Source organism: Nicotiana sylvestris, chromosome 11, assembly GCF_000393655.2.
Source record: "Nicotiana sylvestris chromosome 11, ASM39365v2, whole genome shotgun sequence".
Classification (NCBI taxonomy): Eukaryota; Viridiplantae; Streptophyta; class Magnoliopsida; order Solanales; family Solanaceae; genus Nicotiana; species Nicotiana sylvestris.
Genome location: NC_091067.1, coordinates 81,720,811 through 81,740,699, shown reverse-complemented (window position 1 = coordinate 81,740,699; position 19,889 = coordinate 81,720,811). Strand labels below are relative to the sequence as shown.

Below are 19,889 nucleotides of genomic sequence, written 5' to 3'. Positions count from 1 at the left end.
CCCCTTTCTCCTCCTTTGTTTTCTTCTTCTTCTTCTTCTTCTTCTTCTTCTTCTTCTTCTTCTTCTTCTTCTTCTTCTTCTTCTTCTTCTTCTTTCTTCTGCTGCTGTTGGTGCTGCTATGAAACTTCAGCTCATAGGATGATTGCCATAAGTATGTTTACCAGATTATTTAAAAATAAATTGTAAATAATTACGTAAGTTAATAGACAGTAATTTGTGAATATTTCCATGTACGGGAAGTTTAAGGTCACACTTAGTGATTCTTTTCATGATAATTTTGTTCCTTTCACGTTTATTGTTTCCAAAATTTATGATTTAGATACTGCTGACAATCTAATTATTTATCTAGTATGTTAGAAAGTTTTTCAAAAACTTCAGCTTATATAGTGCTGAAATTTTTACAAATGAACTAAATAACATCAGAGTCTTCTGCTGAAGTTTTTGAAAAAGTTTTATGACAAAACTAATGAATCCAGGACAAAACAACTTCAGCTTATTTAGCGCTGAAGTTTTTATCAATGAACTAAATAACTTCAGCATCTTCTGCTGAAGTTTTTGAAAAAGCTTAATGACAAAACTAATGAATCTAGGACAAAAAAACTTTAGCTTATTTAGTGCTGAAGTTTTTATAAATGAACTAAATAACTTCAACATCTTCTGCTGAAGTTTTTGAAAACGCTTAATGACAAAACTAATGAATCCAGGACAAAAAAAACTTCAGCAAATAGAAAACAAAACTTCAGCAAATAGAGAACAAAACTTCAGCTACTATGCTTAAGTTCAGCAATTACAAACAAAAACTTCAACAAATAGAGAACAAAACTTCAGTTACTATGCTTAAGTTCAGCAATTACAAACAAAAACTTCAGCACACTTGGTTCAGCAATTTTCGCTACTTCAGGCCCGTCTACTAGAATGCTGAAGTTTTGCGTGATTGCCTTTGCTACTTCAGTCCCGTATGCTGAAGTTACACGAAAAAGTGTGTACACTTGTAATTATTTTTTGCAAAGGGACACAAATTAAAACGTGACTCAAAAAGTGGGTATAGATGCAAATGCCCCCATGTTTGGAGTTAAAAGAGAGAGAAATTCAAAAATAGCCAGATTTACAAGTGGTCATTCAAAAATAGCCACAGTTTCAAAAGTAATCAAAATTTAGCCGCTTTTCATGTAAAGATAAATCTGAATGAAAACACTGTTCAAAATCCGAAAAAATTCTCCAGCATAATATACTGGAGTTCCAGTATAATATACCGGTCCAGCATAATATATTGGATATTGGAGCACCAGTGCTCCAGTCTCCAGTATATTATACTGGAGACAGTAAAGTATACCGGTCCAGCATAATATGCTGGAAGTTCATACACAAGTGCACTGAACTCCAGTATATTATGCTGGATCGGTCTCTGTTGCAGCAAAATAGTGGCTATTTTTCAATAACTTGGCAAACCCTGGCTATTTTTGATTAACCAGTCCGAAAATTGGCTAGACCGTGCTATTTTAACGTTAAAAAGAAGGGATAATTATGGCCGGATACACAATCTAGGTCAAAATAGTATGGGCTAGCCAGTTTTCAGACTGGTCATTCAAAAATAGCCAACGTTTGCAAAGTCATTGAAAAATAACCACTATTTTGCTGCAACACGGAAAGCTCCAGCATAATATACTGGAGATCAGTGCACCTGTATGTGAACTTCCAGCATATTATGCTGGACCGGTATATTATACTGGAACTCCAGTATATTATACTGGAGTATTTTCCAAATTTCGGACAGTATTTTCGTTCAAATTTATCTTTACATAAAAAGTGGCTAAATTTCGATTACTTTTGAAACTGTAGCTATTTTTGAATGACCACTTGTAAATCTGACTATTTTTAAATTTTTCCCGTTTTCTAGCCTACCGGAGTTGGCCAAATTGTTTTTTATTACCTAAATAACCCAGTATTTACACTGTAGCTCAAGTTTTTTAGAAAGGGACCTTTTCGTATATATACAAAATTTTAAATTTATTTACCGGTTTATCTAAGTTTTTCTATTTACAAAAAGTAACTAAAGTGTTTTTAAACAAAATATACAAATTCGGTCAAAATCTACGATATATCTATAACTTAAATATAATTTTTTAGAATTTGGTCAAAAATTACAATTTATATAAAACTTTTATACAATTATGTTAGTTGTATATACTTCGTATGACGCTTTTACACCCAAAATATAAAATATATGCAATTTATTTATGTTTTCTTCTTCGAGTTTAAATCTTATATTCTAACCTAAACCAGCTCGAATCTTCACCAAATTATTCCAAAATTGAGATATAAACTCCAAAGGATATTTTCCATCATTTGCAACAACATCCAATCCAAACAAATAATAATTTCACAAAATTTAATTTTCGAATTCAAAGCTTCGAAGCTTTTTAATAGTTGTCAATGGAGTTTTAATCAATTAATATCGATATATGTAACTAATAAGTTCATCGATTTGATTCAGTGGTATAATGATGGTAGGCTATAATTACGTATTTTAGTCGCTTATTATACTCTAATTTGCTACATTTTAATTGAGTTTGAGTTTTAATCGCTAGTGTTTTGCACTAATTGCGTGTTTTATGCCTTGTAGGAGTGATTCTGAGCTATGTAGATGTTGTGGAACTAATTTGAGCTATTTGGAGCTTTGAAGTCTTAGTAAAAGCCCAAGGAATTAAGCCAGGATCATGTTCGCGGGTCGAGGATCAATTCTGGACCTCAAAATTCAAGGAAGAAGCAACTGCTGAAGAAATGCACTAGTGCGAGGCACTGTGCGACGCATTAGTGCAAAGTTTTGTCAGAAATTTCCAAAGTTCAGAGACTGGGTTTTTTGTGGTCCGATAGGAAAAAGCATTAGTGCGACGCACTGGGCAACACATGAAAAGTAATAAGTTTGCAAATTTTCCTATTTCGGTTAGGAAAAGGAGATTTCATCTTGGCCCGACCCTACTTGGTATAAACTGATATGCTCAAATTACACTTTAATTAAATAGTGTAAGGCAGTCAGTGTCAAATATAATAACCCAACAAGGTTGGGGTCGAATCCCACAGGGAATAGGCGTGAAACGATTACTCGAGTAGTGTGCTACTTGACTTAGGTCATCATTCTATTCCGTTAATTGTAACAAGAGTATGATATGATTGTGATTTAAAGAGATAACTAATTGTAACGTTGAGAATGTAAATAATTTGATTAAGGAAACCAAGGTTATGTCCCCTTCAATGAAATGTAATGCTATCGGTGTTAATATGATATATTTCTAATGGAAGGTTCTTTAGATATGTAAATGATTTCTAAATGACTACTCAATATTTTCCAATAGTTGGGTAGTATTTCCTTTTTATGATTTTTCCAAATATAAAAGAGTTGCAATTAAGAGCAATCAATTTATGCCAAATAAAACCCACTTATTCCTAAACGATTCTATTAAACAAGGTTTAAAGCCTTGAGTTTTTGATATTTACTTCTACCAAACTCTAACTCACTTTTCCAAGTAAAGAAATAGTTTAATGGCTCTTGTTAATGTTTGCAACCATCAACAATAAATAAAGAATGAGAAATAAATATATATCAACCAACCATTGTGTATATATTTAATGTTAAACACCCATTAACATAACACCCATTTAGGGTCCACAACCTTAGTATTTAAAGTTAGTTACTCATGCTAAAATACAAAAAGATGAGAATATTAAATGCCATAACGCTTGCAAAGTGTAAGATTCTTCACTCCTAAAAGCTTCCAAGAGAGGAATATTCAAAGGTTGGAATGTAGCTCAAAAACAAGACAAGATACGCCCACAAAACCCCAATAAATCTATTTATAATAGGCTAAAACTCGGGACCAATTTGGACAAAAATGCCCTTCCAGGTCAACTATGCGATCGCATTTCTATCGCATAACAGACATGCGGTCCGCATTCTCGTCACACCCATCGCATCTTCGAAACCCTATTTCCTAGGTAGTCTTGCATTTAGATTATGCGGTCCGTATTGTTGATTTGCGATCACATTTGTCAAAGCATTTCCACCTTCAGCAACTTCTACAACAAGTTTGCGATCCATTATGCGGCCCGCAAACCTGTTATGTGGTCGCATAATGGACCGCATTTCTTGCGCTTGAATTTGGCCAACAGACTGTTGGGCTTTGCGATTCCTCTGAGCATTATGCGGTCCACATGTTGGATTTGCGGTCCGCATACTCACATCTGCAATCACATTTTACCTTTTTCTTGTCCTTTTGTGGCTTTTTGATTTCATTTCCAGGTTCTTGGGTCCTTGAGCCTCATACACTGCAAAACATTAAAATTACATAAGTATAACAGATAATTGCATTTAAAACAAGATAAAATCTAAGCAATTGGTATCATATTGCCGAAATTCTCCGGCACATCAACACCCCCAACTTAAACTCTTGCTTGTCCTCAAGAAACTAAAACGACACTATCCTATTCTAGACTCCAGCTAAATGATATGAAACAATAGTGACCATGGATGGTATTAGTTGTCAGTACTACAAGCATGCACTTTCGTTTATTTACCCTTCCTGAACAATCATTGTTATTTACAAAGAAACTAATCAACTTGTGAACTTTGAGCCTCGACCAATTTGACAAAATGTTACTCTCAACTGAGTGCACTTGCATTCGACTTCAAGAACTTAACTTCTGTCTAACCTCACAATTCATGTGCCCTTACTAGAAAGAAAGTCCCAAACTCACAATATTTACAATGACAACAAAAGAAAAGGGACGGATTCACAAAGACACTCACTCTCAAAAAGAGTTTCAAGTGTTACAACATGCCATACCATAAGCTTGCCCTTATTTTAATTCGTCGCTTTATTCTAAGAACGTTCGGTTGGAGATCCCATAAGGACTTTTTAAGCTTGTAATGTAGGTTTACGGAAGAGTCGGATAAACATTTTGGTACAAGTGACTACACCCTCTTTGAACACTACTCACATTTTTCTTTCTTGTTGCTCTTTGCTTCTTTTCAAACAACATAGCCCTCATTAGCCCCTAACTTCAAACATTGAACCACCTTAAATACCTCTCTAATTTTCTTCAAGGCTCCATATATATATATATATATATATATATACATATACATACATACATCTCTTTTTCTTTTCTTTTTCTTCTTTTCTCTTGTATTTTTTTTGGAGCTTGAATAGTTACATACGAATATCTTGAGGTATGCTTTCCTATACTCACTGTACAACCTTGCCAATTTCCGGCTTGACACCACAACCCCAACTTAGGATTTTAGCTTCATTCTCAATGTTCAAGGAGGGACGGGTTCAAAACAGGAAATTATTTTATAAAAGGGGAAAGGTTTGTAATGAGGTTGCCAAAGAAAAGGTTAAAGGCTCAAATGGGGTAACTAGTGATAATATCTATACAATGGGTAGCTTGAAAGGCTAACTAGTTTTCCAATATCAGAAAGACTGCCTAAGGTCATTTCTCCAACCAAATGTAATTACCATTAGCATCGAAAGATCAACCGGGCAAGTTCTAGATAAGGCTGTATTGTGGGCCGGGCCCGGGCCTAAAATGGCCAAACGGTTCCAGGCCTTAGCGGGCCGGGCTTCGGCGGTCCCGGGCCAAACGGTCCCGGTCTTCACGGTCCCAATGGGTGGAACCGGCCCACGGTGGTCCTAAGCCCACATGGTCTCGTGCTAAATGGGCCGGGCCCACGGGCCTAAACGTGCTTAACAGGCTTTTTCGTTCCGGGCTATTTTTTTAATTTTTTTTATCTAAGGCAATTTCTTGTGAACTATATATGTATATACTAATATAAATTGCTTATATATAGCTATATAAATATATATAGTATATATAGTATGTATATATAAGGGTGTATTGTGTGTATATATAATTATATATGGCCTTATATATATATATATATATAATAGTTTATATGTATTAGATATATATATAGTGCCTTATATATAATTTATATGTATTAGATATATATATATATATAGTTTATATGTATTAGAGATATATATAGTGCCTTGTATATATATGTATATATATATATATATATAGTTTATATGTATTAAATATATATATAGTTTATATGTATTAGATATATAATATATATACTATATCAAATTTAAACACAAAATAAATTGCAAAAAAATATTCAAGGGAATGTTTTATAATTTTTATTATTACGACATTAACAAAGAATGGCAATATCTTTCTTAGTCTTCCTCCTCCCAATGGAATGAGTACAACAAGGTACTAATACCACCATTAAAAGGAAAACAAAACTAAGGAAGATGAGCCAAAATACAAGTTACATATTAGTCTATGTATTATCTCTAACAAATCTCATAAATCCTTCAAGGTCCGGAGGAATTTCCGTTGGTGGTGGTGGAAAAGAAGCTTGTTCATCACCGCTTCCGGGCAAAGAAGCATCCTGCGCAAGTTCCGCTAGCATTTCTTCATAAGCTTCATCTATCTCCGGTTGTGATTCTGCAAGTCCAAAATTTCTTCTTTCCGAACGGATCCAATCTCTGAAGAGTACTGATTTTTCCAAGCTCTCCCTCATAGATGCTCTATGATCACCGATTTGAAGTCTCGCTTGACTGAAAGCGCTCTCCGATGCCACTGTTGAAGCTTGAACACTTAAAATATCTCGAGCCATCTTTGAAAGAACCAGATAGTATTTTTGTTTGTCCTTCCACCATTCCAAAACATCAAAGGAGCTGTCGGGATTCTCTGATTCAAGTCCCTGCGACAAATAAACTTGAAGCTCATTTAGTTGTGAACTATCACCAAAATTATCACCTTGAGAACCCCTGAACTCCGTCCAAGAACTAAGGGCTTTTAGGCTCGCAGTTCTTTTAGATGATTGCGAACTAGACGAAGTAGGAGTTGGAACGTTTGGTCTAGCATGATCTAAGGCAAGTTGATAAGCATTATAAATTATTTGAGCATTTATTTTAACTGAGGCTTTTGCATCTCCAAGTGTAGCAAATTCCTCATCTGAAAGTGATAAAGCGTTATAAATTTTTGAATACCAAAAGTGAGGACCTCCTAATTTTATTGTAGGATTTAACAATGCAGCAACACCAAAAATAGGGAGGATAGGGAAAAATATTTTTTAAACTTAGCATTCATAGAATTAATAACTTATTGATAAATTACTCCACCCTTTGAAAATTGAGTAAATAAATCTACAAGTGTTGCAATATAAACTAATCAGTTAGAAATAGTAGGATAATATTGGCGAGATAATTCATTTGTAGCAACATGAAATTGTTTTAAAAAGTTTACAAGCATTTTAACATTACTCCAATCTTGATTTGTAAGGTGCTCATCATCATCATCATCATCATCACCATCACCTACATGAGCATTATACGTTGCGCTTATTGGGTTCCTATATTCATATGCAACAACCAAACTTTCATACATGTAATTCCATCTAATCGGATAAGGTTTAGGAACCTTTCTTTCTCTGAGGCCAAATTCATCACATTTTTTAAACTAGTCTCTAAGTCTACTTCTACGGTTTGAATAAAAAAGCCAATTAAGAGCCATTTTAACCTTTTCAATTTCTACATTTAAAAATTTCGTACCAGCACCGACGATTAAATGGTAAATATGATAAATACATCTAACATGAAAAATATTACTAAATGCAGGATTTATTGTAGTTGTAAGCAAGCCTATATCGTTAGTGTTACTAGAAGCATTATCCATTGAAACCGACATAATTTTATCTCTAATGCAAAAATATCTACAAATATCTGCAACTGTGTTAGCAATAAACTTACCTGTGTGGGGTGAATTAATTATTCTATAAGCAATAATGCGCTTTTGCATTATCCACTCCTCATCTATCCAATGACTTGTAACAGTTAGATAATCACAGTCATTACCACTTCTACCAATATCATTAGTAATAGCAATGCGACAATCTATATGAGTAAATAAATAGCGCAAATATTGTTCATATTCATGTTTATATTTTTAAATATCGCTCTTTACGGTTGCGCGAGGCCATCCTTTATAAGTAGGATTAAAAAATCTTCTAATATAATGCACAAAATGAGGGTTAGAAAGAAAAGTATAGGGTAAGCACATAACAGTAACCATTTTTTCCAATTCTTCACGATCTTTATTTGGATCATAACATAGAATGTCACCGGTAACAATGTTAATTCCCAGTTGAACTAGATTTGAACCTGTTCTAGGGTTAACCGTAGTATCTACACTTGTCCCCTCTTGCGCAAATTTCATTTGAAAATATCTGGCTTTATCTAAAGGGTATGTCTTTATGTGTCTAGTCAAACTACCCGTACTGCTACGGTCTCCAGTAAATTTATGAACCAACAAAGACCCACAAGTTTTACACTTAGCCTTATTTTGTTCTCTTAGTTGAGTAAAAAAGTGCCAAACAAGAGATGTTTCGGGCCGTTTAGAAGGTTGTCTATTAAAAGTAGGGATTACTATAGGAGGGTCAGGCAGGGCATCAATTGGGTTATTAACATGACTAGTAGGTGTATCATCTAAATCCGGTTGCGTTTCATATAAATCATCATTTTCCTCATCATTTTTAAAGATAGTTTGATTAGGATAAAGAGCATTCATAACTTCTTCATTTAATTGTTGACCTAGTGCAACATCATGACAAAATTGACTATCAGAAAATTGAAAACAAGGGTTATCACTATCAAGAATAATAGGTGGAGGAGGACGGGTAACTGGTTTGGGTCGGGAGCCGGGGGAAGAGTAGTAGCTTGACGACTAGATTCACCAATTTTAGATTTTCCCTTACCCTTACCACCAAATATTTTTTTTCAAAGAAAAGTCCATATTAATTATAATTATACTAAATAAAACAAAAAAAACTATAATATTAAAACTTAAGAGTTGGAACGACTTTACCAAATTGACGAACAACTTCTTGAAAATTGAATATCGTTGAAGACTTGAATACTTCAGTTCACCAACTTCACAATTTTCACAAAATTGCAATAATAAAGTATGCAATTATAGAAGAAATTAGAGAGAGATTGATGAATTTGTGAGTAAAAATGAAAGAATGAGGGGGTATTTATAGTTGAGAATTGGGAAAAATGTAATTATAAAAAGTTTGGGAATAAAACAAAATTTGGGGGCCAAATGACTATTTTTTAAACTCCTAAACGGTTGGAAATTGAAGACCAACGGCTAGATTCTAAAAATCTGACCGTTGGTCATTTTTTTTTTAAAAATAGCCGTTGGGGCCCGTTAGGCCCGGTTGAACTAGCCCAGGCCCGCCTGCCGGTCCCGAGCTCACGGGCTATTTGGGTTGGACCAGCCCGCTACGGGCTTATGCACCATTAGAGACCGGCCCATTTGAGACCGGCCTGTTTGGCCCGCGATCTCGGGCCGATTCCGGGCCGGGCCCGGCCCACAATACACCCTTAGTTATAGATGGCAGAAGTAAACACAAGAATTATTTATACAAAGACTCACACACATGGCACACAAACTATTTGACTCAACATAGTTTTAGCCCTCGAGTCAACCCTTGGCAACTCGAAACTTTCATCATATTTACATGTATAGCTCTAGGTAAACATAGAGTCAAAGAGAGATCCTCAAGTTCACACAGTTGATTTTTTTTTTATATTAATGGAAGGGTATAGGCTATTTACAGGCATCCATGCTTGAAACTAGACAATTACACCAAACCAGTCAAAATGTTTCATCCTACTGCCATGGTTCTACTATTACACCCTTGGAAAAGAACCCGGCGAAGAAAAACCAAGGGGAATTCATTGCTAATTACTAAAATGAACATGCATCCAACTATCTACTTGTTTTTATTTTTTTTCTATACAAAGATAACATATATACAATAATAACACAAGTATATACAAAAGTTACAGAAATTTTCTTATATAACACAAAAACATGTACAACAGTTCACAAAAAGTTTGTACAAGACTATCACACCCCCAACTGAAAATCATGCATTGTCCCCAATGCATAAGAATGTAAGACAGAGTTTAGGGGCTCCATGAGGTTCACTAAGAGCTATGGGAGTCGGAAGCCGACTGAATGATGGTGGGGTCACCCTCTGATATTGGAGCTAGGGCCGATGAGATCTCGGCCTGAGGAGTGACCTCCACTGATGGAGGAGGGATCTCCAACTGGCCCGACATTGGAGCTGGGGCCTGTGAGCTGCTAGCCTCGCCTGCTGATAGCTGAGTGGTCGATGGATTGGCTTGGACGACCATGTCTGCTAGCGAATGTTCTATCGCCTTTTGAACAACTGCTTGTTCCTCTTCTGCAAATGTAGGGGCAACAACCTACTTACCTTTCTCCTGAGGGACCTCATCCTCCTCGGACCATGACTCATCAGTCTCTCCCTCATCGGTATCCTTACCTTCGGACTCTACAGAGTGTCCGGAATCTTCCTGAGAAGGGATGTCAATATGTGAGGGGGAAGCTGGAGGCTGGGAAGCCCCGATAGTCTGAGGTGTAGGAGTTGTCATCAAAGTGGAAAAATCAAGATCTATTCTAGCAACAGACATGCCTGCTCCCTGCTCTCCTTCCTTGGGCATGAAAGAGGATAGATCGAACTCCAGACTTTGCATTTTGTGGAGCTCAGTCTTTAGTGTGGCAATATCATCTCGGAGCTTTGGCAATTCTCCAACCCCACCCCGCTCTATCTTTTCAATCCGCACCTTAAGCTTCTTTAGGTGATCCCCATAAGATGTTTGTTGCTATTGGAGGGCCGTCACTGAGGACTAGATAGGGGTCAATGCCTGCCTGATGAGTGTGGGGAGGTTCTTTAGAAGCTGGTCTACCTTAGCATTTGCATGTTGAGCTAAGAGACCGAGCCTAGAAATGGCTGGCAGTATGGTAGGAGGCTGTGCAATGGTGGCTTGAGAGGTGGGCTATGGAGTGGAAATGGAGGCCACTGTGGCCTGAGGAGAAACATGAGTCTGGGAGTCTGGGATCTCTGTATCAATAGGAATCTGGGTCTGAACCTCTGGAGGAGAAACAACTACCTGTGGCACCGTGTCATTAATGCGCGTGATATCAATATCCTTCAGTGCTTTCCCTGTTTTGTCAGTGTGTGGCATTCAAGGGACTTCCACAGCCTTATAGAGGGCTGTGATCAAGCACGGGAATGGAAGTGACATGACTGTCTGGTTGGCCCGAACCCCTAACTCTCGGAAGATAATGTCACCCACATCAATTTTTATCCCAATCATAATGCATGCAATGAGAAGAGATTTCTCAATGCTTATATCAGTCTCATTGCGGGACGGTATCAATCGAGAGGTGACAAAGCTGAGCCAGAATCTACCCTCTCATGTTAGATCTTCCTTGAATATTTTATGCAGAGGGTCAATCCAAGCGGGGGTCCCTTTGGCTATCACTAAGGCTATCCAACCACGCTCATTATCTCTGTTGGCCCATTTGGTGACGTACTCAGCTGTGCTCGGTCTCCAGTTTGAAAAGTAGAACTCATTTATAGTGTCACTACAACAAAACACCTGCTTCCCCCAAACCAAGATAGTCTCACAGAATACTTTGTTGTGCTTGTGGTGAGGTGTTCTGGAGGCTCCATAAGATGCGTAAAATTCACGCACTAATGTTTCATTGTAATTATCAGGCAGCTCAGTGAAGCACTCCCAGTTTCTAGCTTTGATGTTCTCCAGTATGTGAGGGTACTGCTCCTGTAGCCCGTTCAGACTCAGTTGTTTCTCATCAAGGATTTTTCGTTTCGTGAGCCCTTCTCTGTACAGATCCCTAGAGCCTTCGACTCCAAACTTGAGTTGGAAATCATCTCCCCTTTTTCTTCTTGCCTCAACTTGTAGGTAAACTGATGGCAATGTATCCTCCTCATCAGACTGGGAGGGATGTGCAGCAGTAGGTTGGGATGATTCCGGTCATGAACACTTGGTTTGTTGTGCTTGACGAGTGGTGGAGGCCCTTTTATTGGAAGTAAGATGTTTCTTGGGAGCCATATCTGCAGAGAAACAAAGTGTGAAGGGGAAAAAGAAAAAAAGTTACAAAGAAAGTCAAGTATGCGACGAGTTATGCGGTTGCATAACCACTATGCGGACCACAAACCTGTCGCAAAACTTTTGTCTACTGAAAGGAAACAGTTATGCGATAGGTTATCCATTATGCGGTTCGCATAACCATCGCAAAACTATGCGCTTGGGAAGTTCATAACACTATGCGATCGCAAAACCTATCACAAAGATGGATTTGCAATTGCAAATAAGCCGCAAACAACATTTGACAAATGCCCAGAAACTGTTTAAGTATGCGGTGGCTTTGTGGTCCGCATATCACTTATGCGATCACAAAGCCTCCGCAAATTGTCATCTTTCTTAAGTCACCTAGGGTTTTGTTATGCAGTAATAATGCGGATCGCAAATTGACTATGCGATCCGCAAAAGTCTTCGTCCTCAACGTTTTGAACTCCACCCTCTACAATGGAGACCCTAATTTCACTACCCAGCACCCCCAGGCCTAGCTAATTATCCAAGAGCCCCCCCTATTATGAGCAGATACCTAATAACGATGAGGAAGTAAGTACAAACACTAAAGGAAACAACAAAAATAGGAAAAACTGGGAAAGGGTGAACATTCCAGGAATGGATGATTCGAGAAGCACTTAAGAGATGAATTTAACAATTTGGATGTGTTTACTCTTTTCAATTTCAACTGGCCGCTTACCTTTCTCCTTTTTTTTTGTTTTGTTTTCTTTTTGTTTTTTTTGTTTAAGAGGGAAATGGTTTTGTCTGAGTGTTGGTGTGTGTTTATGTGCGAAGGGGTAAGGAGACTTACCTGCAAAATTGCGGTGGATAAGTCACCGCGTAACGACTTATGCGTCCGCATAAGTGTTATGCGGTGGGTTCAACTAAAGTTGCTCATTACACAAATGCGGTGCACTTATGCGATCATATAATTGAAATGCGGTCCGCAAAGTGCACGTCCTCGCCTCATTTCGGCCATCAATATTTGCCAACCAAACTGCCCAGGTCTACGACCACTATGCGGTCTGCATAGTTAAAATGCGACCGTATATGTGTAGCAGACATCCCATGGTGACTTTTATTCCCTTTCACGCGCAATTTTACCCTGTGTAATGATCTTTTGAATCACCTGCACTCTAACACACACTTTAATTTGCTCAATTAAATCTATCTAACAAAAGATAAAATTTAAAGGACAAAAAGGATGTTACCACACATGGGTTGCCTCCCATAAAGCGCTTGATTTAACGTCGCTGCACAACGAAGTTGGCCTTTCTTTGGGTTCACTCATTGGTCGGGCATGGACCATCTTTGAGAGTCAACTGTTCCACCAAGTGTTTTCTCCATCTGTAACCAAGTAGTGCTTGACTCGCTGACCATTTACTTTGAAGGTTCGGAGCCCATCCTCCGATTCTAATTCCATAGCTCCAAAAGGGGATACATCTACCACCTTGAATAGACCAGACCATTTCGATTTGAACTTGCCCGGAAACAATTTGAGCCTTGAGTTGAAGAGCAAAACCAAGTCACCTGACTTGAACTCCCTTTTCAGGATCTTTTTGTCGTGGACGAACTTCATCCTTTCTTTGTACACAGCTGCACTTTTATATGCATGGAAACGGAATTCCTCCAATTCATTGAGTCGTGTTAACCTCAAATTTGCAGCTTCATCCCAATCCAAGTTCAACATTTTTAAAGCCCACATGGATTTGTGTTCCAGTTCTAAAGGTAGATGACAAGCCTTGCCGAAGACTAACCGATAAGGAGAAGTCCCAATAGGGGTTTTGTACGCCGTGCAGTATGCCCACAATGCGTCATATAGCTTCTTTGACCAGTCGGTCCTGTTTGCATTAACAGTCTTTGCTAGAATATTCTTTATCTCCCGGTTGGAAACTTCAACTTGGCCACTTGATTGGGGATGATAAGGTGTGTCCACCTTATGGTTGACGCCATATTTCTCTAGTAGCCCCGTGAAAGCCTTGTTACAGAAGTGAGACCCACCATCACTAAGAATGGCTCTAAGAGTGCTAAATCGCGTGAATATGTTTTTCTTTAAGAATGTGGTCACAATCCTTGACTCATTGTTTGGTAAGGCAATTGCTTCAACCCATTTGGACACATAGTCCACAACTACCAAGATATATTTCATACCACAAGAGCTTACAAAGGGGCCCATAAAATCAATTCCCCACACATCAAAGATCTCTATCTCCATCACAAAGTGCATTGGCATTTCATGCCTCTTGGAGATTGATCCTTGCCTTTGACATTGGTCGCAAGCCTTGACCATTTGATTGGCATCATGATAAATCGATGACCAATAATAACCACATTCAAGCACCTTTTCCGCCATTTGATTGCCCCCATGGTGACCCCCAACCGGTGAGTCGTGGCATACCTTTAGAATTGGCATAATTTCCTCTTCTGGAATACACCTTCTGATGATGTTATCAGCGCAAACACGGAACAAATGGTTCTTCCCAATAGTATTGCCGACAATCTCTCAAAAACTTCTTCTTCTAATAAGCATCCAATCCATCCAGAATAAGGTTGCTAACCAAGTAGTTAGCAATATCGGCATACAAAGGAGCAAAAATGTTGGATAATGCCAATATGTGTTCATCCGGGAAATCATCATTGATTTCAAGATCTTCCATTGGTCTCCCTGCCTCTTCAAGCCTTGATAAATGATCCGCTAATTGATTTTTCGTCCCTTTTCGATCTTTGACTTCGAAGTCAAATTCTCGCAACAACAGGACCCAACGAATCAATCTAGGCTTTGCATCCTTCTTTGCCATAAGATAGCGAAGAGCAGGATGGTCTATGTACACTATCACCTTGGATCCCAACAAATAAGCCCAGAATTTCTCAAAGGCATAGACAATGGCAAGAAGTTCTTGCTTAGTCACCGTATAATTCATTTGTGCTCTATTGAGTGTCTTGCTTGCATAATAGACCGGGTGAAGAACCTTGTTGTGACGTTGGCCAAGAAATGCCTCAATAGCTACACCACTGGCGTCACACATGAGTTCAAATGGAAGAGACCAATCGGGTGTGAAAATAATAGGTGCCGTGGTGAGTTTTTGTTTCAATTCCTCAAAGGCTTTGAGGCACTTCTCGTCAAACACAAATTTTGCATATTTCTCAAGGAGTTTGCACATGGGATTTGCAATTTTAGAAAAGTCCTTGATGAAATGCATGTAAAAGCTGGCATGCCCAAAAAACTTTGGTCACCTTTAACTGAAGTAGGTGGAGGAAGCTTGGAAATAATCTCGATCTTTGCCCGGTCAACCTCTATGCCATGTTTTGAAATTTTATGCCCCAAGACAATGCCTTCATCCACCATGAAGTGGCATTTCTCCTAGTTAAGCACAAGGTTGGTCTCCTCACATCTCTTGAGAACTTGTCTAAGATTGTTAAGACAATGCTCAAAAGACACACCTACCACCGAGAAGTCGTCCATGAAAACCACTACAAAATCCTCCACCATGTCTGAGAAGATGGACATCATGCATCTTTGAAAGGTAGCCGGAGAGTTGCACAAACCAAACGGCATCCGGCTAAAGGCAAAAGTTTCATAAGGGCAAGTGAATGTTGTCTTCTCTTGGTCCTCCAATGCTATGTTGATTTGGTTGTAACCGTAATACCCATCAAGAAAGCAATAGAATGACCTTCCTGCTAGCCAATCAAGCATTTGATTAATAAAAGGCATATGGAAATGGTCATTGCACGTGGCACTGTTGAGCTTCCGATAATCCATATACACCCTCCATCCGGTCACCGTTCTTGTTGGGATGAGCTCATTTTTATCATTTTCAATCACGGTCATGCCTCCCTTTTTTGGCACACATTGCACCGGGCTCACCCAAGAACTATCGGCAATGGGGTAGACTACCCCGGCATCCAACCACTTGATGATTTCTTTATTTACCACCTCTTGCATGGACGAGTTCAACCTTCATTGATGCTCCACACTTGGTTTACTCTCTTTCTCTAATTGGATCTTGTGTTCGCAAATTTCTGCGGGAATCCCTCAAATGTCCGCAATTGTCCACCCAATAGCTTGCCTATGCTCCTTCAAGACATCCAACAATTGTTCTACCTGCACATCATTCAAAAAAGAATAAACGATTACCGGTAGAGTATCATTTGAGCCAAGAAATTTATACCTCAAGTGTGGTGGAAGTGGTTTGAGCTCTAGTTGCGGTAGCTCAATGATTGAACGCTTTGCGGGAGGAGTGGCTCTATTCTCCAAGTCGATAGAGAGCTTCTTCGGATCATAAGTGGAGGAACCAAGCCCTTCCAATGCATTGACTGATTCCATATACCCCTCCATGTCTTGACCATCGAAGTTTACCAAAATAGCCGCCAACACCTCACCGAGGCATTATTCTTCCATCTTCATTTCAACTGCATCTTCCACTTCATCAACAACATCAATCACCGAGATGCTTTTTCATGTGGTAGTTTCATACCCTTTCTTGCTTGGAATGTAACCTCTTCATCATTCACACGGAATTTGATCTCATTCCGTTCCGAATCCATTAATGCTCTTCCTGTGGCAAGGAATGGTCTCCCCAAGATGATAGGGATCTCTTTGTTAACTACACAATCAAGGATTATGAAATCGGCGGGTAAATGAAACTTTCCCACTTTTACAAGCACATCATCGACAATTCCCACCGATCTCTTTATAGAATGATCAGTCATTTGTAATCTCATACTTTTGAGCCTTGGCATACCTAACCTCGCTTGCTTGTAAATGGAAAGAGGCATTAAGTTGATGCTAGCCCTATTATCACAAAGGGCTCTTGCAAAATCACGTGCCCCAATAGTGCATGGAATGGTGAAAGCTCCCGGGTTTTCTTTCTTTTGAACGGTGGTTGTTGCAATGATGGAACTAACCCGGTGAGTCATTTCACCACTTCATTTTTGGTATTTCTCTTCTTGGTGATCAAGTCTTTCAAATATTTAGCAAAACCCAACATCTCTTGAAATGCTTCCACGATTGGAATATTTACCGATAACTGCTTAAGAATGTCATAGAACTTTTCGAGTTTGCTATCATCAACCTTCTTCACAAGTCTTTGAGGAAATGGGGGAGGAGGTATAGGAATATGTGGTAGAGCTTTTGGTGTCTCTTTTACCTTTTCCCTTACCTCTTCCCGATTCACTTCTTGAACTTTCAACTCTTTCGGAGACTTTTCAGCTTCAACAACCCTTGACTCTTCAACCTCAACCTCTTGTTCGAACTCTTCTACTTCAACCACTTGCTCACTCTCTCCTTGTAGTACCTTTCCACTCGAGTAGTAATTTCCATGATATGAGAAGTTGTACCACTCCCACTACCATTTGGGTTCGCAATTGTGTCACTTGGAAGTGTCCCTTTTTTCTTCGAATTTTGTTTCCTAGAAAGATCTCTCATTTGCATCTCCAATTTTTGAATGGATGCGGTATGAGAACCAACAAGCTCGGTCATATTCCTCATAGAAGTGTCGGACCTCTCTTGATTTTGCAATACCCGTTCAAGCATGCTTTCCAACTTGGAATCACTTGAGGAACCTTGATTAGAATATTGACCCTTTCGAGGAACACAAGGGTTTGAACTCTGATTTGAGAAGTTATTGTTGTTATTGTTATTCCAATTTCCTTGATTTGAGCCACCTTGGTCATTTCGCCACTGTTGGTTGCCTTGCCCTTGCGGGTTAGGCCTCAATTGATTTTGTTGTCCTTGACCTTGGTATTGTTGCCTTTGATAGCCTCTTTGGGAGTTGTTGACATAGTTGGATTCCTCATAATCTTCACTTGATGATGGTTGCACATCTTCCACCATATTTATCTTATTCGTTTGGCTTTCAATGAACATTTTTGTCAACACATTAACATTGGTGGCAAGCCCTGCAATTACTTATTCTCTTTCTTAATTCTCCTTAATCATGGTGGTCAAGGAGGGAGAACCATATGCAATTCCACCTGTGGTGTCCTCTGAGTGCCAAGCTTGATTATGTTTTGCCATTTTGTCAAGTATTTGTGTGATCCTTGCGAATGTCTTGTCTATAAAAGATCCATCAGCTGCACTCTTGGCTATAGATTGGTTCATAGGATCTAAACCCATGTAGAATTTCTCCAGCAAGATAGAATCTGGAAAACCATGATTGGGAAACCTCACCAAATATAACTTGAATCGATCCCATGCCTCATGTAGATGTTCTCCCGGTACTTGCTTGAAAAAGAAAATTTTATCTCGGAGCTCAGATTTCTTACTTTGTGGGAACCATTTAGCTAAGAATGCTCAGACAAGTTCGGGCCAAGAATGAATGGAATTTGGTGGCATATTTTGAAGCCATTTCCTTGTGTCCCCAGCTAGTGAGTACTTGAACACCCTCAATCTTAGGGCATCATCTGAGACGTTGTTCTGCTTATGCATCGCACACACACCCAAGAAGTTTCTAAGATGTTGTGTCGGATCATCATCAATGGAATTCCTAAAAAACCCCTCCGCTTTGAGCATTAGGATTAAACCATGTTTCACCTTAAAAGTTGTAACACTAACAACCGGAGGTACAATAGCATTTGTATCCTCAATGTACTCATCTATGTCCGCAAAAGGATTTTCTTCCATTTCTTCCTCATATTCGGCCATGTCTTCCTATCAACACCAAGCAAAATAAGCAAAGTGTGATGGAATAGAATAAGACGTAAAGTAAAGCACACACTAATAGTAATTTCAAAACCATATTCCCCGGCAACGACGCCAAAATTTGATATGCTCAAATTACACTTTCGGTGTCAAATATAATAACCCAACAAGGTTGGGGTCGAATCCCACAGGGAATAGGCATGAAATCGTTACTCGAGTAGTGTACTACTTGACTTAGGTCGTAATTCTATTCCGTTAATTGTAACAAGAGTATGATATGTTGTGATTTAAAATATAATGCTATCGGTGTTAATATGATATATTTAGTTATCTCTTTAAATCACAACATATCATACTCTTTAAATCACAACATATCATACTCTTGTTACAATTTGATTAAGGAAACCAAGTTTGTGTCCCCTTCAATAAAATATAATGCTATCGGTGTTAATATGATATATTTCTAATGGAAGGTTCTTTAAATATGCAAATGATTTCTAAATGACTACCCAATTTTCCAATAGTTGGGTAGTATTTCCTCTTTATGATTTTTTCAAATATAAAAGAGTTGCAATTAAGAGCATTCAATTTATGCCAAATAAAACCCACTTTTTCCTAAGCGATTCTATTAAACAAGGTTTAAAGTCTTGAGTCTTTGATATTTAGTTCTACCAAACTCTAACTCACTTTTCCAAGTAAAGAAAGAGTATAATGGCCCTTGTTAATATTTGCAACCACCAACAATAAATGAAGAATGAGAAATAAATATATTTATCAATCAACCATTATGTATATATTCAATGTTAAACACCCATTAACATAACACCCATTTAGGGTCCTCAACCTTAGTATTTAAAGCTAGCTACTCATGTTAAAATACAAAAAGATGAGAATATTCAATGCCATAAAGCTTACAAAGTGCAAGATTCTTCACTCCTAAAGATTCCAAGAGAGGAATATTCAAAGGTTGGAATGTAGCTCAAAAACAAGACAAGATGCCCCAACAAAACCCCAATAAATCTATTTATAGTGGGCTAAAACTCGGGACCAATTTTGGAAAAAAATGCCCTTCTAGGTCAACTATGCGACCATATTTCGGTCGCATAATAGACATGCAGTCCATATTCTCGTCACAGCCATCACATCTTCGAAACCCTAGTTCCCAGGTAGTTGCCGCATTTAGGTTATGCGGTCCCCATTGTTGATTT

At 38.3% G+C, this 19,889-nt stretch overlaps 1 protein-coding gene and 1 non-coding gene across 2 annotated transcripts; one reads left to right on the top strand and one right to left on the bottom strand.

Annotated features, from left to right (window-relative positions):
* Positions 1-16,481: 16,481 nt before the first annotated feature.
* LOC138881235 (uncharacterized) lies at positions 16,482-16,958 on the bottom strand. Its single transcript, XM_070161444.1, has one exon. It carries the CDS (start codon positions 16,956-16,958, stop codon positions 16,482-16,484), a length of 477 nt encoding a protein of 158 aa, XP_070017545.1.
* Positions 16,959-18,187: 1,229 nt separating this feature from the next.
* Positions 18,188-18,294, top strand: LOC138882481 (small nucleolar RNA R71). Its single transcript, XR_011404083.1, has one exon. It is a non-coding gene; the product is annotated as a small nucleolar RNA R71 (small nucleolar RNA).
* Positions 18,295-19,889: the final 1,595 nt, after the last annotated feature.

Coding starts and splice junctions, on each gene's coding strand:
- LOC138881235 (XM_070161444.1), bottom strand. CDS start 16,958: ATGACTCACCGGGTTAGTTCCATCATTGCAACAACCACCGTTCAAAAG.